At 39.2% G+C, this 21,779-nt stretch overlaps 1 protein-coding gene across 5 annotated transcripts in view; it reads right to left on the bottom strand.

Moving 5' to 3' along the window:
• Positions 1–21,779, bottom strand: part of TENM2 (teneurin transmembrane protein 2) — a 1,082,146-nt gene that overhangs the window by 22,715 nt on the left and 1,037,652 nt on the right. For all 5 annotated transcript variants that reach the window (XM_073355925.1, XM_073355928.1, XM_073355933.1 and 2 more), the window contains 8 exons: positions 21,307–21,568; positions 20,260–20,527; positions 18,951–19,094; positions 15,496–15,745; positions 11,490–11,510; positions 6,613–6,845; positions 4,983–5,137; positions 3,569–4,443 (listed from right to left, as the gene is read on the bottom strand). In XM_073355925.1, the coding sequence (XP_073212026.1) occupies positions 3,569–4,443; positions 4,983–5,137; positions 6,613–6,845; positions 11,490–11,510; positions 15,496–15,745; positions 18,951–19,094; positions 20,260–20,527; positions 21,307–21,568 (2,208 nt within the window). The remainder of the gene's footprint in view (positions 1–3,568; positions 4,444–4,982; positions 5,138–6,612; positions 6,846–11,489; positions 11,511–15,495; positions 15,746–18,950; positions 19,095–20,259; positions 20,528–21,306; positions 21,569–21,779) is intronic.

Here is a 21,779-nt window from a genome sequence, read left to right as displayed (position 1 = left end):
TTGCCACATTGTTTGCAGGCCTCTCAAATTGTCCCAGGTATTGTTGGTTACATTGTGCATCCCTTCTGCGTGTTTGCGCCAATATTCTATTCTGTATTCTATACAGAATTCCTATAATGTGTCTATTGCTTTAACATCTGAGCACCTAAATATTTAGATTAAGTGCACTGTGCACTCTTTAAGGCCTGAGTTCTGACCTTTAGAAGTTTAAAATATGCAACTGGTAGACAGCCTGTAGAAAGGATTTAGCTAGGTTGGTTTCAGATATGAAGCACAATAAAGGTGTAACAGCAGCATTTGCGCTAAGTTGGAGATAGGCAAGGTGTATATCCACATACATTTAAACATATCCTTATTTCTGTGTCTTATAAAAACAAGTCTGATTCAAGGGAAAACTTCGGTACTTTCTTGGGATACTCCAAAGGTCAAGTGGGATATCATCAGGGACCACTTCAAAGATCTATTCCTCATGCCCCAAAAAACAAGCTTAAATTATTTTAAGTGAGCCTGTTGTCAGTTGTTGTATTACCCATGAGCTTTGACTGTTCATAATGTGAATGAAGTGCATTTAAAAAAAAATTCTGTAAAGCTTTTGGCATTTTAAGAAGATTTTTATGTGGTCATTTCACAACTCCACTATCCTATTATGATAAAGGGAACTCATTATCTGTATTTGAATGTGTGGATATAATGGTGTTGGAGGTAACACATACTGCCTTTACAGAGCGCAGACTTGGTGATTCAATAGATTTTTCCATCTTTAATTGCTATGATCCTATATTTACCAAAACAAATGCAGCAATGATAGAAAGAGAGATCTCTCTCTGGAAATACTTCACACATTCAATCTAAAATGTAAACAAATACAGTGCGCTATGTCGACAGGGATTCTCCTATATTTTATTTAACTATTACTTACCATCTCGTTAACAAAACAGCTTTGTGCTGGGATGGATTCAGGATGTTAAAGAGTCACAGCTACAAAGGGTCAGCTCCAACTAGATGCCTCTGTTTATCCTTTGTCACATTTTTCCATATGGAGAATTTGCATTTTACACACTGGGTTAAGTTTCACCCTTTACACATTGTTTCCCACACACTTGGTATAATGCACATTCTTCTTGAAACTAAAAATGCCCCAGAGACACAGACAGCTTTGTGGATGGCATACTACAGATGTTTTGTAACCTAGATAGAGCTGATCATGTGGCTCTGTTCTTTAATTACATGAAAAAAACTTGGGCTGCAAGGGTATAGAATATGATCAGGGTGCTAATGCATATACAACTGGTGACATTCTAGATAAACAGAAAGCATAATCTTCCTCATCTACTGGCTGTATATTGTTGTACATAGTACTTAGCCCAGCTGCAATACTTACTTGCAAAGCAGAGGAGACAATTAGCTACTATCTATCCTTTCTCAAACATACTAATTTACTAATCTAGTGCTTAATCCTGTATTACTTAATACCAGGCATACTACTAAGAGGTGCTTAGCACCAGGAATAGTCCCACTGAAAGCACCTAGCAATTTTATGAACACTGTAAAAATAACATATAATACTTTCAAGATGCATGTCAGCACATCACAGAACATGCAAGTCATATTTCCACTTTAGTAGTCTGAGAAAATGTATCAGAAATCTTCACGTAAAATCACACCAAGATACTGTCTCAATCATGACTTTTAATTACCCTTAGGTAAACCAATATTGTAATTTTGAATTTTTTATACCGGTAATTTAAAAAAAATAATGATTTCTAATTATCAATTGTTTTTAAAAAAATACGTTTTTGTAATTTGTAATTATTCAAAATTATTTAATATTGCCATTTTGTTCATCTAAATCTGTGCACTTGTAATTATTTTGTATCCATTCATTAAAATATGTGCTGCTTGATTTAAAGTGTAGTTTCTAGGAAACAAACTAGTAGATACTACCTGTGATCTAGTGAACTTTGAACTATTGATAATCAATAACGACTAAGTAAAGGTTTATCTAAAATCCCATGCACATCTCCTTATCAAGAGTGTTTCACAAAAGTCAGATACATTTAATATTAATTTGATTCAGTGATCAGTATTTAGCACTCTCTTGGGCCTCAGTAATGTAACTAATTAAATATCTGACATATGTTAAGGAAACAGGCCTGTTACGTGTTAAAGATAACAATTATGCAGCTTCACCTATAAGATATATGAAAATGAACAGATGTTCAAATTTGGGTGGTCAAATTATACAGCGACCACCAGATGGCACTGTTTTCCTTTTTTTATAAACCAAACACAAAAAAACAGATAATGCTGATGTGGATTGATAATTCAGTTACGTTTCCAGCTAGATCAAGCAGTTACTTACGTTCAGGTATTGTTTTTGTTTTGTTTTCTTACAAAAAGTCAGCAGTGTTTAAGTAGTAGGCGACAGGATATGATGCTTTGGCACATGTTAGTGGGGAAAAGCTATTGCTCAGAAGACAATCTTAGAAAAACAAACCTAGGTCCAGTCATTTGTAAATAAAGCTTGACAAATATTGTCTAAGTCTAACTTGGAAAAAATTATGAATAAATGTACCACTAATTAAGTATTTCAGCAAAATTCTCAATCTCTAGATAGAAAGCCTTGCCATAGTTAAAAGCCAAAATATTCAGCATATATAGTGCAGCATATATATATACACATATTCAGCATATATAGTGATACTTGTTTAGGAAACCCTCTTGTTGCCCGTAAATTACAATAATACTATTAAGGACAGGATAATTGTTAGAGAAAATCTGGTTTGCTTTTCCAGCTTTTTAATATACCTAGGCACTTTATCTCTGATCCATTTCAGTTAAAGAGGAAATTCTGTCTTTTTTTAATCTACCTGCTCATGAAAACCAATGTGCTTTTGGGCTATCTACAAATTATATAAGTCACACTGGGGTCTAGACCTTGGGATCTAATTTCCTCACCTATCTCAAGAATGAGCAATCAGTAAAGTTAATCAACACTTTATCTCCTATATGTCATATGGGTCCAATATCCCGACATTTGAACAGCAAGACTTGTAATTTGAGTTCCAAGAGAAACTAATATTGAAATCTCTTGACAGAGGCAGCCCTGTGGGGTGTAACCACAAATTATTGTGTTGCAAACTGAGCAGACCAGCTTGGAGAAGGGGACTTCTTTGTACTCCCACTTATGGCAAAGAAAGTTGGGCCCAGTCCTGCAAACAGCAGTGTAAATGCAAGTTACTGATCCTACAAGACACTAGCAATTTGCTGGGAGGTGGGAGAGCTCCCTCACCAACCATACTCTGCACTGGGACTTTAGGGTGCTCAGCAGCTCACAGGAAGCATCCATCTCAGGCCCTTATGTAAGGATACTGCAAGACTGTTAAAGTTAACAAAATCACACACGTGGCTCCAGGACCCTATTACATCAAGATTTAAAGACCTGATTCAATGTTCATTGAAGCCAATAGAAGGACTACCACTGATTTCAATGGGCATTATATTAGGCCCTAACCATTCTCACTTGAAAGAGAAATGCATACTCAACAAATATAAAAAACTTTCTTACTCATAAAAGGTCGTCCACCCTGTTTCATCACTCTTTGTTGCCAAGAGCCCACTATTTCCATTGTATGTCATTAATCCAAGTTCCAGGGTCTGGGTAGACACTACCTTGAGTCCACCATTCGTGCCGACAGCCAGCGTGACAATCTGATTGTCAGGCATCAGTAAATGGCGTGGCATTCCATTGTTATCCCGACGAATTTTTAAGGAGTTACCATTGTTATCGATCATCTCTATGACATCGTTATCGGCGCTGTAGCTGAAATTATACAGATACTCTCCGGTAACAAGACTGAGGGTGTACTGGTGGATGCCATCAGCATTAAAGACGTACAGCTCCTGTTCTCCTGGAGAAGCTGCCTCGTACTGGTTGACAGAGTTAAGAACGGGCCTGTTTTTACTAACAGCCCTAATGCGGATATTTCCAAGGTCAGCTATGTAGATAGTGCCATCTGGTGCCACAGCTAAGGAGGATGGGGAGTTTAAGATGGCATCAGTGGCATAAGCATCATCCCCAGAATAGCAATTACAGTTGACGTCATTTTTGCAGTCACAGTCTGAAGCTGCTCCGGCTAGGAGGCAGATCTCTCCATTGGTGGTTACTTGGCGTAGTCGATTAATTTTTTTCTCATCTGTCTCACTGATATAAAGGACTCCTGTATGTGAGATGGCAATTGCACTGGCTGACTCCAGCGCAGAGTGGATGGCCAGTTTGCTAAGGGAGTAGTCTATCCCAGGAACCTGACAGTGCATGGGACGTCCAGCGATGATGCTAACCTGGTGGTTTTCTGTGATCCGTAAAATGACATTGTTCTCCAGGACATAAAGTGAGTTATCCATGGGATTGACAGCAAGATCAGTTGGCCACTCCAGCCGCACCTATGAACCACACGATAATTCATTATTATTGTAAAACTCACACCGAAGAAGTAAATTGTTTTCAACACATAACAATTATATGTGAAATGGCAGCAAATTAGTCAATGGTTTAACAGAGTAAATCATGGAACTAAATGCTCTACTTAAGACTTGCATGTACAAATTAAAGCTATGAACAGTGCTAACTTTGGTTAATTATGTATCTGTTGCAAAGGACTGAATGCTACATTACTGAAAGTCGACAGCAAGTACAGAAAAATAAAAGGCAATTATACAATAACTTCCATTATCTCAAACTTATTTCTCTATAACTGTGTAAACAACTTGTGTTAACAACCGCAAGAGGGTAGGTTCATTCTTTTCAGTAACTAATTATATAAGCTGTTATCCTGCCCTCCATAATGTCATCAATACCCTCTAAATCCTTTTTCAGAGGAGTCTAACATACTGTATTTTCTACAGAGAATGGCCAGGCAATTATCCAAAGTAAATAGCCATCTGTTGTATGGCACATACACAAAAAGGAAGTAAAACTCTACCTGGGTGACATCCATGCTGGAATCACAGCTTAGTGGTCGAACAGCAGTTAGGTCATTAGAGCCCAGCAGAGTTGATATAATTCCATTCTGATCAACTTTCCGAATCATAGTGGCATCAACAAAATACATAAGCCCGTACTTATCCACTGCAATTCCTACAAAATAAGCAACAATCAGTGCTCTGGTTTCATGCTTTATTGATAAGTTTATTCCAAATATGGAGGGTTACAAGGTGCTGCTTTTTTGTTCATCCCCATTTTTTCAGGCCCTTCAGCCCCTGACACTGCAGTCCAGATCCTCAGCTAAATCAATGTTCCTCTGTTGAAGTCAATGGAACTATGCTGACTTATCCCGTGGTTGTTTAACAAATCAACCTTAATCTTGAATCTTGCATTAACTTATTATTTTGCCCTATGCTCTTTTCTGCCTCTGTATAAAGAAACTTGAAACTATTTTTTTAAAGAAAGATTTTTCTCCTTGATTCTTACATGAAAAATTCAGATTTCATTTCTCCTGGAAGACTCTGTGTAATTCGAAAACTTGTAGGTTTTGACCCCATAGACATAATTAAAAATGACTGAGAGTGGAAGTGGTTTTCACTCAGGATGTTTTAAAATTGTTTGAGTTCCATTCCTGCCAACACTCAGGCCTGGTCTACAGTCGGAAATTAGGTTGGTATAACTACATAACTCAGCGGTGTGAAAAATCCACAGCCCTGAGCTGTTATACCGACCTAACCCCGGTGTAGATAGTGCTAGGTTGATGGGAGAATTCTCTCATCAACCTAGCTATCACCTTTCAGCAAGGTGGAATAAGTATGCTGATGGGAGCAGCCCTCCCACTGGCTTAGGAAGCATCTTCACTGAAGCACTACAGCAACTCCAGTGTTTTAAATGTAGACAAGCCCATACACATGTGTTTAACTTTACACATGCCAGTAGTCCCATTGCATTCACTCAGGCTACTTGTGATAAATTTAAGCAACTATGTAAGTGCTTGCAGAGTAAGAGCCTTTGTGGGGGTTTTCTGTTTGGTTTTAATGCCATCTGCTTAACACAAGAATTGAAAGAAAAACTCTCTTTGCTAACAACTTGACAAACCCACCCTTTTAATTAGAGGGCTTTCAAGTCACCAATTTCAGTGCTCCAAGCAAAATAGTGAAGACAAGACTCTATTCCTGATTACGTTTGAGATGAAAAAAATACTTAATCCCCCAAAATCCTTTATGGCACCTTACTATAAATTATAAAGAAGCTTAAAAAGACACAGATCCATTTTTTCCCATTTGTAGGAATACGCTAATGAACATCAGAACTAAAATTAAGAAAAATACTACAGAAGACATCCCTCCTCCTCCCAAAAAGGACTGTGTTTCAAACAATGGTGTTTTCTCCTGTTTGCAAGTTTCCTTTTAGGAGGAAGCCCGATGCTGTGAAATCTCCTTTTGCAGCGAACAGTGAAGAGGTAATAAAGTTTGTTTTAAGTAAAGCATAATCGCTTGCCAATCCACTGTGATTAAAGCACAGAATAAAAATTACAAGCAAGTAGTGATTTAATTACTAGATAATTATATCCAGATCCAGCCTAGCCTCAGACAGTTGCTTTCTCCAGTCTCTTTTACTTCCTTTACCTCTAGGGCTCATTAGGGTTGCGTCCACTGCCTTCCCTCCATCTCCACATCTGGCTTCATCAAACGGCAGACACTGCTCTCCAGTCCCTGCCACCACTTCAGAGTTACCGGCCAGGTCTTTTGCACCAGTGAGGGATTTGACTCGGTAAATTCGTCGGCTGTTGGTGTCTGATACGTACAGTGAACCCGAAACGGGATCCACAGCCAGGTAGTATTTGTGAGCTGGATTGTTGCTTTAGGAAGGAAAAAACAGAAAACAGAGATGGCTAAGCAATCTAAAATCATCCTAGACCTTTTGGCCTTAGACAGTTATCTGCCATTTAAAGAACTGGAAAGAACAGTTTGACATCTTAATATTCTGAGGGGTCTGAGTTACTTCCATTTAAGGACATTGTTACACTTTTCTATTGAAACCCTTTATTTCCCACAGTGCTGATATATTACTGCTTCATTTGGGCACATTGCTTTTAAAAATACATTAGCTACAAGCTCTACAAATGGCATGGCTTCTATGCAACGTGAACCAAAGAGAAGGAAAAAAGGAATGAAAAATGGATAATGTGTCTGGGTTCTGATTACAGACTGATCAGCATTTTCTGAAGAGAGTGTGGAGCTTGTCCCTCCTTTTTAAAATCACTTTCTTCACATTCCACCAAACAATACACAATAGAACCCAACAAGCAAGTAAAAAGTAGAGTAGCTGACTTCTGTGCTCAAAAATATACACTGCAAAAGGCCCTTTCCTCCTCCCACTGTTATCCCTGTATGCTTGCCAGAAAGATGACTAGCCCCTGAGTTAGATGGATAAATCTGGCATTTAGTGTTCCTACACGTCGAGTATCAATGGTTTCATGCTCAGAAGGATTAGTACTGAAAAAGTGAGACAATGGAAGTGCCTTGCTCATAGAGTGAAGCTCTAAATCCACCACCAACCGGGCTGAATTCTGCACTGTGTTAAACCAATGTGCTGAGGAAAGACTTTTTTCCAGTGTGTACTATCACGTCTCTTTATTATTCCTTTGCCAGGGACTGTTTTTATAAAGCAAGTGTTTAATGTATTGAAGCAAACTAGTAAAGAGCATTAGATTCTTCATTCAGCACTCATATAATAAGTTGAGATGGGGAAAGATGCTGCTACACTCTGATTTGGAAGCAGGGAGTAGTTGGAGGTACCTGCTCAAGGCCAAATCTCTTTGGTTCATCTCTAACTGTTGTCATTCTTGTACTTCCCTTGAAAGCAGAAATCTCAGGAATGAGATCAAAGCACCAGCCTCTGAGTCATGAATACTCTGACACCAAATTCATGAGGTCTTACATAAGTAGAAAGTAGGTGCATAACAAATTTATCCTTAAACAAAGTTTGTTCTCATTTGTTCTTAAAATAGTATATGAAGTTGGCCATGTAACTAAAATCAGAGAGAGCCCAAGTATTTGGCTTTCACCTGGGCTACTCACCTGCAGTGACTAGTTGTGATTTGTTCTAAAAGTGGATGCTCAGATGTATTGCTGCATCTCTAATGAAACTATAATTTTTGACAGCTTATCAAATTCTGGAACTATTTTAACAAACCATCTGCAAATTGTGAAATTTCAGTCTCAGCCATTAACACATATAACTAGAGCTGGAGCAGAGGAACAAGATGGATTCACTTTAATGTGTTTTTAAACAAGATCTCTATTATGTTTACCAGTCTCATGAGCCTACGGTGATCTTATTTAAGGTCAATGGAGATTTTAAAAGTGTGGAGGACAAATGAGGACAGCAAGAGAAAAGGCAGGTTACTTACCAGTAAGTAGAGTCATTTGCCTCCAAAGATCCACACTCCTGGATTCATATGGCAAAAGTGCACAACTCCAAGAGTGAGGATATGTCGAGGCAAGTTATGATGGAGAAAATAAGCCATTTCTTCATTAGACTCTCACTGGAAGTATAGCCACTGGCACCTGCTACAGATGGATTATCAGCAGCACACAGACAACTGTGCATATGTGAGGACAGCCAGATTTTGGGTGAGGAGGAGTGAGGAGGGACAGAGAAAGCACTCTCTATTGTAATCCTCCTCCTCTGCAACAGACTGACAGTGCCTGTAATATGGCATGATTCTGAGTCAATAGCACATTCTGCTCTTTGCTCAAAAACGGTAGATTCTGGAAAGGAGATTGATTTGGCTGAAATTAAATGGGAAGAAGTAATACCATCTGCAGAAAACTCACAGGACCATAAAAACGAAGAGATGGAAGTACAATAAATAAATAGAAAATACTTGGCAGTTTTATCCCATGCAAGGATCTCAAAGCCCTTTACAAAGATGGGTAAGTACTGTTAAATCCATTTCACAGAGGAGGAAACTGAGGCACAGAGCAATTAGGTGACTTGTGCAGCGAGATCAGTGGAACACTTGGGATTAGAACTCAATCTCTCAGTCCTTTGTCTTGTCTTCTACAGCATAATACCTTACCACGAGGTCATCTCATCACCTTCTCTCCCTTCCCCTTTCCTCACCAAAAAATATTTAACTGAATTTTCTACCTTTGCCTTGGATAAGTGCTGGGTTTGAGGAAAAGCCCTTAAGATGTTGACTTTAGCTAACAGGACCTCTTAGCTTTCCAGTAGATAAACACCCAGGTTTGTTAGTTAAAAAAAAGTTTTAAATGTTGTTTTGAGGCTTTCCCCTCTTTCATGCTGTTAGACATGCTCTCCTTTAACACTGAAGAGCAGGTTCTGTCACCATACTCACTTTGAGTAGTATCTCATTCTGCAAGTAGGTTCTACTGAAATTGAGGAGAAGTAAGGTACCAAGCACTGCAAGGTAGGGTGGCAGACTCTGGTACACAGAGGGTGCCTTCTGGTCCTCTTTCCTCTCTATCTTCCTTGTGCAGTCATCAATATATACACTGAGCTCACCACCCCTCCCAGCTATCAGAATTCCATTCAGGCTGTGATCATGATGTAGTGATCTCATTCAGAGCATTCATTATCGTTTGTTTCAGCAACTCATTGGCACAGATGCAGACCTGTTATATATGTGTTTGCTCTCCATCGTGAGCCGAACAAGGGCAGAGAGGGTGTGAGCCTATCCACCAAACTCAGCAGTGAGCTCACAAGATCTGAGGGGCTTTTTTCTCCAAGTTTGATAATGGGGAAAATCAACTTTGGCAGATGGAAACTGATCTAAAATGATGCACTTTCATTACTCCCACAAAGAGCTAATGGCGTATTTCCTCAAAGACAGACATATCATATACTGGAGAAATAAAGAGTTCCCACACTAACACTTGACTGGCTAAGCAGCTTTGGCCTCTCCCTTTGCCATTAAAAAAATCCCTTTAATTCTTTATTAGATTTACATGAAGGCAGGGAACGTATCCTTTATTTAAAAAGGTTTTTAATAAAATAATCGGTATTGCTCGGAGATGCTCTACTACAAGGCCTCATCTCATAGCACTTACTAGTGAACATAACACTTAATACCATGAGGTCAATGAGACTCAGTCTGTCAGGAAGCAGGTTGCCTGGGAGTTAGTGTAGGCAGGAGTGGGTCTTAGAGTCTGATTCTCTGCTCACTTACACCAGAGTAACTCCATTTACTTCACTTATTTCTTCCATTTAAATACTAAGAAAAGCCACCCATACACAAAGCTCTAAGCGTCCTAACAATTAGTTAGATTCACAACTGCAACTAATGGCCACCCACCAGCACAAATAATCATACAAATAATGAATTAACTCAGCCTCCCTCTTGATTTACACCATTGCGAGAGGGGAATCACACTGTTAGGCCCCAAACCTCTGTTGCATCCATCTTATACTGGGCTCAGGAGAGATGGGGAACCATCAGACTATGGTCCCCAAGGGACCATACACCATCTGGGGATTGCACTGCTCTTCATATGCTGACCACTCTCCTTGTTCTACTCCTCCTCTACTCTCCATTGGGAACTGTGAGGAGGATGGCACAGAGGCTGGCTATGCAAGCTGTACAACTTCTGGGGACACCTGGCTAGTGAGTTTAGTACTCACGTGGTACACAAATGAGATTTGAATGCCTTTGAACTAGAACTCTATTCATGGCCTGGTCTACACTGCTGCTTAAGTCGCTGTAAGTTACGTCACTCAGGGATGTGAAAAAAATCACCCTGGAGCGACGTAGCTTACATTGACCTAATGTGATGTCTACTCTGTGCTGTGTCAATGGGAGATGCTCTCCCGCCGACTTACCTTCCACCTCTCGGGGAGGTGGAGTACTGAAGTTGATGGGAAAGCACTCTGCCATCGACTTATCACGTTTTCACCAGACCCACTAAATTGATGCCACTGCATCGACCGCAGCAGCGCCGATTTTGCTTGCCAGTGTAGATAAGCCCTTAGAAATGGATTTTAAGCTCTAGTTAAACTAACTAATCCATTATATAACCAGACCACCACATTGTTAATAGTCAGTCAATATAAGAAAGAGTGAATCCAGAAAAAATTATTAATGAGTTGAAAATGAGTTTTTGAGCCATTTCCAGTTCATTAGTTCCTTTGAGAACTCTGTCCAGCATTTACAAAACTACTGCTGTAGTTTGCCTCAATCATTTAGACCAATTACAGACCACAGGGAGAAATGCTTATGTAAAAGTTAACTTTGGGTTCATTATACTTGCATTCCACTAGAAATTCCTAATTACTGTCAGAACTTATTTGGTTTCTTTTTGAATGTATTTCATAATTGCTAATGTTTATCATATTCATAACATACAATTAGTACATAAAAATGTTACTATATTTGGTACATGAAAAACATTATGTTACACAAGAAGCACAACACAAAAAGCAAACACAGTGAAGCAAACAAACTGTATCAAATTATATGTGAAAGAGCTTTTGGTCTTACCTATGTTTAAACTCTTTATTTCTTTATAGAAAGGGAACAAAAGGAAAAAAAAGAACAAACAGTTAGCTGAAGAATAGATGGTAAAGCATACATAACATTTTGTTTTTATTTTACAAAAGGACGCAAGAGAGGAAATCTCTCTTCAGCTCTAGCCTTAGGTTGGTTTCGGGATGAAGCACACCAGGGGTGTTGTAATCACCAGATAGTTCCCTGCTATGATACCCTCCCTCAAGGCATATTTTGCAAGAAACTTTCTGGATCATTGAAATAATCACTATGTGGAAAAATGTTCATCTTGTGTGCTGAGAGAGAGGGGAAGAAGGTGGCAGTTTACCACATGGAACAGTGGGCTTAGCGGAGAGGTGTGGTTAATATACAGTGAAAGCGGCACTAGGATCACTTCTAAGAGTTGAAAGCAAACACCTTAAACTACCCAAAAGTAGTTTCCAAGAGGAATTTTTTTTAAATCTTTCGACCAATTTCTACAGCAACACATTTTTGCCCTTTGGTCCCTGTGGTAGTTGCTTAAAGCAAGTTTGACCGTAAATGCAGCCATTGATCAAGAAATTCTCTAAGCTGATCAAAGTAATTCTTTGGTTACTGCTATTTGATAACAAAGCAATAAGAGACTGAACGATGTGAACTGTGTTTTATCAATTGATGCCTAGTGTGCTGTCTAGGCACAAGGCCAAAAGGCAAGTGCCTGCTATATTCCCACATGTGAATTAATACATTTTTTGTGCCTAGTGTGTGTTGTTGTGTTTATACAATACACGCTGAGTGGAATACCGATGATGTCGTAACTCCTGAGCTGCAGCTTTTACAGCACAGTCAGAAGCTTGGAACTTTGTGAAGTTCATTCAGTAAATTGTGCCATCAATAACAGTCCTGGCTTTACTTCTTATTAACCAGTGATATCAGTTAATGTCTTGGGGTAATTTTATATGGCTTAGTGAAAGTGAAATATCATGCATTATACTATTCTTGTATACAATTTTACACTGGTGTAACTCCACTGACTTCCATGGAGTTACTCATCATGATTTACACTGCATATGTAAGACTAGACCATTATCTGCCACAAATGAAGGAATATTTTGGTATTAATTATGGAAATATTAGAAGCTTTAATAAAATTGTAAATATGCCAGTTTGGGATTCTGGTCTTGTTCATACCTAAGGGCCCAATTCTTCCAACCCCTACTCATGTAAGTCCTACAGATTTTCGTGGGACCACTCTTCTGAGCGAGGATGTTTTCTATGAGTAACATTTGCAGGACTGGACCCAGATTCCTTTCTGAGAACACAGAGTTAAACCGACGAATGTAAGTCCTAAGACTGAATCAAGCCTGTTGTAGATTTTCAACAGTACCCAACATGAAATAGCTTCGTTGTTCACTGTTAGTAGTTGTTACAGAGGCCAAGAAAACTATACTATGGAAAACAGACTTTAATAAAAGACAAGGGTAGCCGGATAGAAGCATAAAGAAAGGATAAGCACCCTAACCTTTGCTGATGTGATTTCTTACTTTTTTGCCAGATTCTAAAGAGGCTGAGATTGATACTTGTTCACCTGCACAGCCAGAAGGGAACAGTGTTCAAGCAAGTCCTGTTGTAAATTTTGGGCCAACATTTTCAAACTTGGAAGCCCACTGCTATGCACCTATAAAAGTGACCTGATTTTCAGAGATGCTGAGGTGACATGGAAATAAATGCTTGATATTAGGCACCTCAGTTTGAAAATGTTGGCCTTTACTTATAAACATCATAGAATCATTGAAGTGTAGGGCTGGAGCCTGGAAGGAACCTCAAGAAGTCATCAAATCCAGTCTCCTGCGCTGAGGCAGGACAAAGTAAACCCAAACCGTCCCTATTCGTCCAACCTATTCTTAAATACCTCTGAAGATGGGGATTTCACAGCATCCTTTGGAAGCTGATTACAGTCCTTAACTAGCCTTATAGTTAACATTTTCTCTAATATCTAACCTATATCTGCCTTGTTGTAGATTAAGCTGATTACTTCTTGTCCTATCTTCAGTGGACATGAAGAATATTTGATCACCGCCCTCTTTATGACAGCCCTTAAAGACTGTTATCACATCCCCCATCAGTCTTCTTTTATTAAGACTAAACATGCCCAGTTTTTTTATCCTTTTCTCATAGGTCAGGTTTTCTAAACCTATTATCATTTTTGTTGCTCTTCTCTGGACATGCTCCAATTTCTCCACATCTTTCCTAAAGCATGGTGCCCAGAATTGGACACCGTATTCCAGCTGAGGCCTCACCAGTGCTGAGTAAAACAGGACAGTTACATCTTGTGTCTTATATACAACACTCCTGTTAATACACCTCAGAACAGTATTAGCCTATTTCACAGTTGCATCACATTGCTGACTTATATTCAATTTGTGTTGCTCTATAACCCCTAAATCCTTTTCAGCAGTACTACCACCTAGCCAGTTATTCCCTATTTTGTAGTTGTGCATTTGATTTTTTCTTCCTAAGTGAAGTACTTTGCACTTATCTTTATTGAATTTTATTTTGTTGATTTCAGACTACTTCTCCAATTTGTCAAGGTCCTTTTGAATTCTCATTCGGTGCTCTGAACTGCTTGCAACCCCTCCCAGCTTGTGCCGAGCTATGTGTCTCAAGGCAGATTAGAGCCCAACTGAATTAAATTAATCGTATAAAATGAGGAGTCATAGAGTGGAATGACGTTCTACAATGATAAATGTTTATGGTGGGTCACACAGCCACACAAACTACCTGCTTGGAACATGTACTGTTCTGCTAATAGGAAGCATGGCCAGTGTTATTTCACATCTGATGGTAATAATGATAAGTCTGTTTTCTAGAATGATGTTTTAAGTGATCCCAGGGGTGAAGAGGCATTGATGTGCAGTGATCCACAAGACAGGTGTCAGGGAATTGGCTTAAGCATAGAGCGGCCTTGATTCTGACCTCACTTATGCGAATATAAATCAGGACTCACTCCACTGAAGTTAGAATCATATCAGTGGAAAACTGGTGTGAGACCAGAACTAGGTCCATCATCTCTTCCTAGTCCAATCATTTTGCTATGTTTCTCAGCCACTGAAAGCGAAGCGATTGGTTATTGGTGGCATCACATAAATAGGTTAGCTATTTGAATTCTCTCGAGGTGTTTGGCAGCTTTTTAAAGTCTACAAGAGCAGTAGTTTGATCACATTGCATCTCTTGACAGCTGCAGAAGTACCAAGAAAGTGTTCACATAGGTTCCAATCATATAGTTTTTCCTCACGTGAGTAATTAATTTGTCTCCAGAGACTGACCAGTAAGAGTAAGGACTAGTCACATGAGTGCGGGTTTTCAGGAATGGCCCTTTCCTCTCCCATAGGGAAGAAAAAGGACAGTGAACAGAAATAGGTGAAATGGTCCACTATACACTGGTGCCTTTTCTATTTATGTGACCAAATCTTCAGCAATTGTTTGTGCACAGTGAGATAATTTTTAAGAACTATACTATCCTGATTATGCACGTGGCTCTCTGATAGCAACCTGATCTTAACTGCACTGACCAAACCTGAAGAAAGATATTTAAAAATGTGGGGAAGGGGGAAAGGAGTGGGGACAATGGCTATGAGAAAATGTTGATATCAAAAACTCTTCTGAACTCACAAGGCTTTTAAGCCCTGGCATATTGCTCTGGCTCACCAATGACAGGCAGTCAATCCCATAGTCTTGAAAACTAGGTAGGCTTTGTCTAATAGTAAAGGGAGATTGTATTAAGTGATTAACAAAAAGAGAAAACAAGTTAATTTTTTCTTTGATCATCAGTTTTTTTCTCTATTAACACTCATTGCTCTATCATCCATAGATACTGAGCTATGCTTTTCTGTGACCCATTTTTCCATTGGAAACTTATCAGGTGGCAAGTGACAATGTTTTAGAAAATTATAAAAAGGAATGGGAATGTCTGATTTCAGCACAGGTTACTTATGTCAAAGGGCTATGTTTGATGCCTTACCTTAATTCCAAAATACTGGTGACATTCCTAGATGGGAAGATGCGCCGAATATAGTTAAAATCCCCAACAAAGAGGCTTCCATCAATTCCCACTGCAAGTGCCACAGGGGCCAAAAGCTTGTTTCCTTCTGCAAGACCATTGCAACTTGGGCAGGAGATGCTCCTTCGGCGCCCGTTCCCCATAATACTGGTAATCACGGCTGGCTGCTGAGTTAGAAACCGATTCTCTCCACTGCCTTTATGCAATATACCTAACAGTGAAGGGAAATGGAAGTGGTTACTATGATAGTTTGGAAAGTTGGCCTTTAGAGGGCCTGCTTTTAATAATTGATGTGACACTGGTTCAGGGATGTAAGGTGAAGTGCCTTCAGTTGCATGGTCTCACAACATTATAGTGAGGAGAGGGATAGTTGCTGTTTTCAGGACAGCCTGAGCACAAGCATTACTCAACTAGCAGTAAAGTTAAAGGTGTAATATTGGGTCGTATTAGAAGACTCTACAGTCATTATGAGTCAAACCATTGTCATACATCTCTTTCTTCTCCCATCATACGGAGGTGGGTTAAAGGAAGGCCCCTGTTATAATGTCATCAACTAGAAAGCAAAACAAAGAGGCAAAGAACTGAGAGCAAAAGCAAAGAGGCAAAGAACCTGATAAGCCCCTGAGTTTCCTCTGCCTTCAGTTTATTTCTATTATTATATGGACTCTCTTGTGTCAGCTCTCCTGTCGTCTTCCTTCTTCGCTTCTCGCTCTCCTGCTCCCTCTCGCTGTCCTTCACACTCAGGCAAGGACAGCAAAAGAGATGAAGGGAAGAAGAAGAAGGGGGAAAAGGAAAAAAAGTCAGAGACAAGAGTAAAATGTCTGAAGAGGCTTTCAAGGGCTAGAGGGAAAGTGTGGAAGGCAGAGGAGCAACCCCATTTCTGGGGGTGGGAGGAATGTCTGAATTGGGACTGCCAACCACCCTGAGAGATAATGTGAGTCCTGCCTCTTCTAGGGCTGCCAGGGTACCGCAGCTCCAAACAGCACGGAAAAGCTGTCGCTAACAATGTGGTCAAATAGTATGGAAAATACCGTAGGAAACTATCAGCCACATGTTCATTTGAAAATCCAATTATTATATCCTTAAGTGAAGAGGTTTGTAGCACGGCCATGAGTGCAGCTATCACCACGGACAGCTGTAACAACCATCACACCGTATGCAAGGGTGGAATGCACATGCTGGTACAATGCCACAAAGCTCAACCTGCCACATAGCATCCATGGAAGTATGTGTTAAATAAACCGACTTCACTGATTTTGAACACTATACCTAGGGTTCTTGTGCAATTAACTATTCTGCAACTTGCTCTTGCAAGCAACAGAAAGAAGGTTCCCGAAAAAAGTTTGCGAGGATCACAAAAAAAAGATATGCTAAAGTCTCCAACTCCCTTAGTCCTGTTGGTAAAAAAATTTGAAGAACAGTAACCGTTTTAGATCTGCCTGCATAGCTATTAGCTCAAGGCACTTAAAGTCTAAGACAGAGAGAGAGAGAGAGAGAGAAACAGAAGAAGTGATGACAGGAATAGACCAACAGAAATAACTGGAGAGAAAGAGAATAGTTAGCAACTGCATATTAAGTAGTTAATGGAGCTTTGCTTTGTTTTGCAATGCACAATTAACAATGTTATGACTGCAGCGGTTTTTGTTCTTTTTCAGACTGTGAGCTCTTAGGGCTAAGGCTATGTCTCCCTATAAGTCTGTGAAGCACATGGCCCATTTTAGGTGCTTGTTATAATATAAAGAATACTAATAATTAAATTGCAGAAAAATTACACAATTACATGGATCATACACACGAAGTGGTACAGTTACAACAATAAAAATAACTTGTGTGCTGAAATCTTTGACATTTAAAGCCTCTTATTGACCCACAAATGCCACCTAAACTCTTTTTGACCAGCTTCTTGGGAATCTCTGGTGGTCTAAGACTCCTTAAAATAAGTTTTTCACAAATTGACAGAGTCAGTACTTCAGTTAGCTCATTAAACTGACATAGTCAATCATAGTAAAAACTGGCATTTACCAGAGTAACTGCTCTAACATATTAAAAAAATAGTGGCCCCATTATCTAACCCCAGACTCCACTGTCTTCTCAAGCCTGTACTTGGCTCTTCTGGAAATCATTTCACCCTGGCTAAAGTCTAGTCAAGTAAATTTGATGAAAGAAACACTTAAGAAACAACTAGCTGAACCTGAGTCTACCAGAAGGTAAAAACATGGAAACACTGTTTCTATATAATTTACCCCTAGAACCCAATGAGAAGAGGGCTGAAAGTTAAAGTTACAATGAAACCTACTACCCTGTTTTCTGATGTCTTCAAAGCTGACGCAAACATTTCCACAAAGTGTCTGATGCTTGAAAATTGCTTTTACTCTCTGTGCATCTCCCTCACACCCAGTGGAAAAACACACAAAGCTCAGACCCTGTATGCCACAAGAAATTGATCAAAGTATTTCTCGTTGGCTTTTGTGTTACTAGCTAACTGTCCTGACATTTTCTGGTTCCGAGTATTGCAAGTCCCTGACACCACGGTAGGTTCAAAGGAGGTGTTTTTTTTCAGGTTTGCCTGGAACAGAGTTACTGTGCAATGAACTAGAACTCTCTTCAGTTGCTAGTGCTGCAGCAACATCTTTGTGTAGCTGACTGCTTGCTGTGGCTGCAGAATGGATGTAAACATATTCACACCGAAGAACACCTAAGTTTTGCAAAATTTTCCAAAAGGACATAGTGCGGAAGCAGAGATTATTTATTGTTTTTAGAATTGACCCAGTAGGCCACGGTGGTTGGCTTTCCTCGGGTGGTGGGGTAAATGGATTTGTTTAGTCAACCTGACATCATACAACCATTGGCTAGATAACTTGGCAGTGTTTTTTTGCAACAGATCTGTGTTATCATCAATAGGTAAGTAGGGACTTCAGAGGCCTCTTCTGATGTCACTTGGTCCCTCTGATTGCCATATCCTTGGCCTGTGTTTTAACATCTATAAAAATCATGTTTCCTGTGTCCAATTTGTGTGTGATATTATGACTATAACGGGACTGGGGTCTCCCAGCTCACCAGTTCATGTCTCTCAGTTTTCCCTGGGTTTATCTTTCAGGAGGATTACAGGAGCCAAAGACAAACACAAGGAATCAGGAAAAGTCTCAGAGAACATTGGCAGAATAAGGGGAGGAAGAAAAAGGATCAGTGAAGCAGAAGGAAATGCTGGGGAATTTAAGAATGTGCTGCTCTGTGGCAGTGTAAGAAGCGATTCTTGGAAAATGACACAATTATTCTTAGAAACAAAAACAGTTCAAACTTTACAAAACTTTCCAGAAATGTAGTGAGAAAAGCAGTGGAACTGGATTTTTTACAGATGGACAGAAGTTGCTATGATGGCATGTAGTTCAGAAAACACATGGAATCAGTTAACTCACCACTCTTGACATTAAGTACATGATGTTTATCCAAAGACCAGCCCCCTAGATTTGAGGGATCTAGTTCAAAGCCTTGCAGCAGCGCTGTCCTCTTCTCCCATAAGATCAGGCTTGGGCACGTCTCATATTCAAATCCCACAGAAACTGGGGGAAAAATGGTGATGATTATTGCATAAGCAATGGACCAAAATGACTGGACAGTTTTTCAAATAGTAAAACAACTGGTTCCCAAACAGTAAGTCAACTGGTTCCCAAACACTTTCAATGAGATGGAGTGATTATGCTCTCCTCTTTCATTCCACAATATTAAACTCAGATCTTTGACTTAATTCAACCTTGAAACTTGATTCCCTTGTACTCTGTAGGGACCTGATGACCTTTTCATTGAATAATTGGCTTTGGGAAGTGACCAGTTTGATGAGGGGAGAGTAGGAAAAATCATTAAAAATTCTAATAAAAATTCTGCTATTAAATCACAGGACAGGATTCTACTTTTAATTAGCCTGATAGTCACCACATTTATTTATTATATTTAATGGTATTTTTTTCATATGCTATATAACAGCTCATTTATTATAGAAGGCAACATCTTGTATTGGCATATATATATATATATATATATATATATATATATATATATATATATATATATACACACACACACACACCCATACACTACATACATTAACCTGGGATCTGTGAATTATTGGGAGAAGAGGTGCTATCATGTGCAAGTCTTTAGAATAATGTGAAAGTGCAAGAGCAAGCAGATCTTCACAATTTTCTTTCCAGATTCACATTGCTTTAATGCGCATTTGTAAAATCCTTACATCAATTGTTTACATTTTCAGATACAACTATAAAAGTTACAAAGGTTTTTAAGGCCATTTCTTTTGTTGCTTGCTAGAATAAAGATCTCTAACTATGCAATTTAAAAATGGCTATAAAAGTGCTGGAATGACCCCTGTTAGAAAATACCATTTTAATCGTAAGCATACTACAATACAGGCAAGTACTAACAATATACACTAGATTGCAAATGGACTAGAGTATGCATGCCATTCCAAAGGTTAGAATCACTTTTTACCAACCAGGATATATGGAGACCAAATTATTCCTTCTACTAAATGTGTAGATGAGGCACAATCCAAGGATAAAATTGTATAAAGAAGGCAGAATTTGCGTAGTTTGTATTTGAGCTATAGGTAAATTCTTGCAACAGTCCTTATTTCAGTATTCTTACTAAATTAGCCATTATAAGCACTACATCATCATTTGAAAGTTTTAGAGTTTGAATGTCATGACATACCTACAGCATCTGACAACCCATAAACCTTCTGACCATATGCATCAGTTTTGTCCCAGATAAATGTATATGCCAAATTAGGGGATGCCTGGAATGATTTTTGAAACAGATGCCCTTCCACTGCTACCATCAGATGAACTTTAATTAGATTCAGAGGCACAAGAGATTGGGTCATGGTGATCTTGAGCAAAGATTTGTATCCAGCAGTACGGGAACTCAGATAACAGAGCTTTATGTTAGAGCCAGGGAACTCAATTTCTTCATGAAGAACCTGGATGGAAACACAGAATAGACATATTAAACTTGCCACTGTACACTTTATTTCGAAGAGATATCTGTTTGCCCTTTACTTAAGAACTAACAACTTTCTGTGGTTGAAAATTTGTATCCTTGCCATGCTGCAGTGATACAGTTTAGGTTATGATTTCTGGATTAATAATTGTATGTCACAGTTATGTTTTCTTTTTGAAAACAGTCTGTTGGAAAAATTGTAAATAAAAACAACAGGCTTTATTGCTAGTTATATACGTAGGGGCCACAAGAGGCTGCAATTATACAAACCTGCGACTTCCACTGGCAATTGGTATAAAGCAAAAGGGATGCCAAGATGGAATAAACTAGCAATAATAATAATAATACCAGTGTAGATTATTAAATAATCCATTATCGTTTATCTCCCGGACTAGCATAAGAGAAAGTAGCTTGTGGTTAGTTGCACATACAAAGTTTTTGCAAAATTCTCTTGAAATAACCTCAGCTATAGTTAGAAATACACAGGACTTGATGTACAATGTGATAATGAGAGGCAGTAGGAGAGAGTGTAAGGTAGTCGAGAGAGATGCCTGGGTGAGATAAGCCTAGCACAGCTTCTACAAGCTTCATTAGAGAAGTCTGTCTTTTAGCTCATCTGTTAGAATCAAAACATAGGGGTACCAGTTGAAGTTCAGTGAGTGGATGGTAAAACTCTGATAATTGGGTGTACCATCTCTGATGTGTGGCTATCACAGTGAGTGATTGCTTCTACATTCTTTTCACTCCCACAAATCATACCTGGGTTTCTGGTACTATGGGATTCCGACCAGGAGCATCACTGAAGAATGTTGAAAGTGGCGATGAAATGATGACTGGATCAGGACGGACAAAGCCACTTAAATCACAGCTGGGAATGGAGTTCTCCTCAGTTTTCATCACGAGCGTATCCATGGCGTAGAAGCTATTCCATGGCAGCCATACCGTCCTTTCCTGACTCATGAATGGGGCTCGCTCAAAGTGCAGCATTAGGGAAGCTCCACCATTTGCAATCAAGTCAAACCTAGGAAAATGTGGGCTTAACATAAGAGGTGACCAGATTGAATAGTTCCACAGTGATAGCATTCCCAGCAAATGGAAATTAATGATAAGATTTAACACACACATCCTGGCTCAGGCTATTCACAATGGGAAATGGAACTGTTAACTTCTAAGCTGCTGGTTGAAATTCAGACACGATCAGCAGTAACTTAGGCTATGTCTACACAGCACAC

Source organism: Lepidochelys kempii, chromosome 8, assembly GCF_965140285.1.
Source record: "Lepidochelys kempii isolate rLepKem1 chromosome 8, rLepKem1.hap1, whole genome shotgun sequence".
Lineage (NCBI taxonomy): Eukaryota > Metazoa > Chordata > Testudines > Cheloniidae > Lepidochelys > Lepidochelys kempii.
This window is presented reverse-complemented; position numbering and strand designations above follow the sequence as displayed.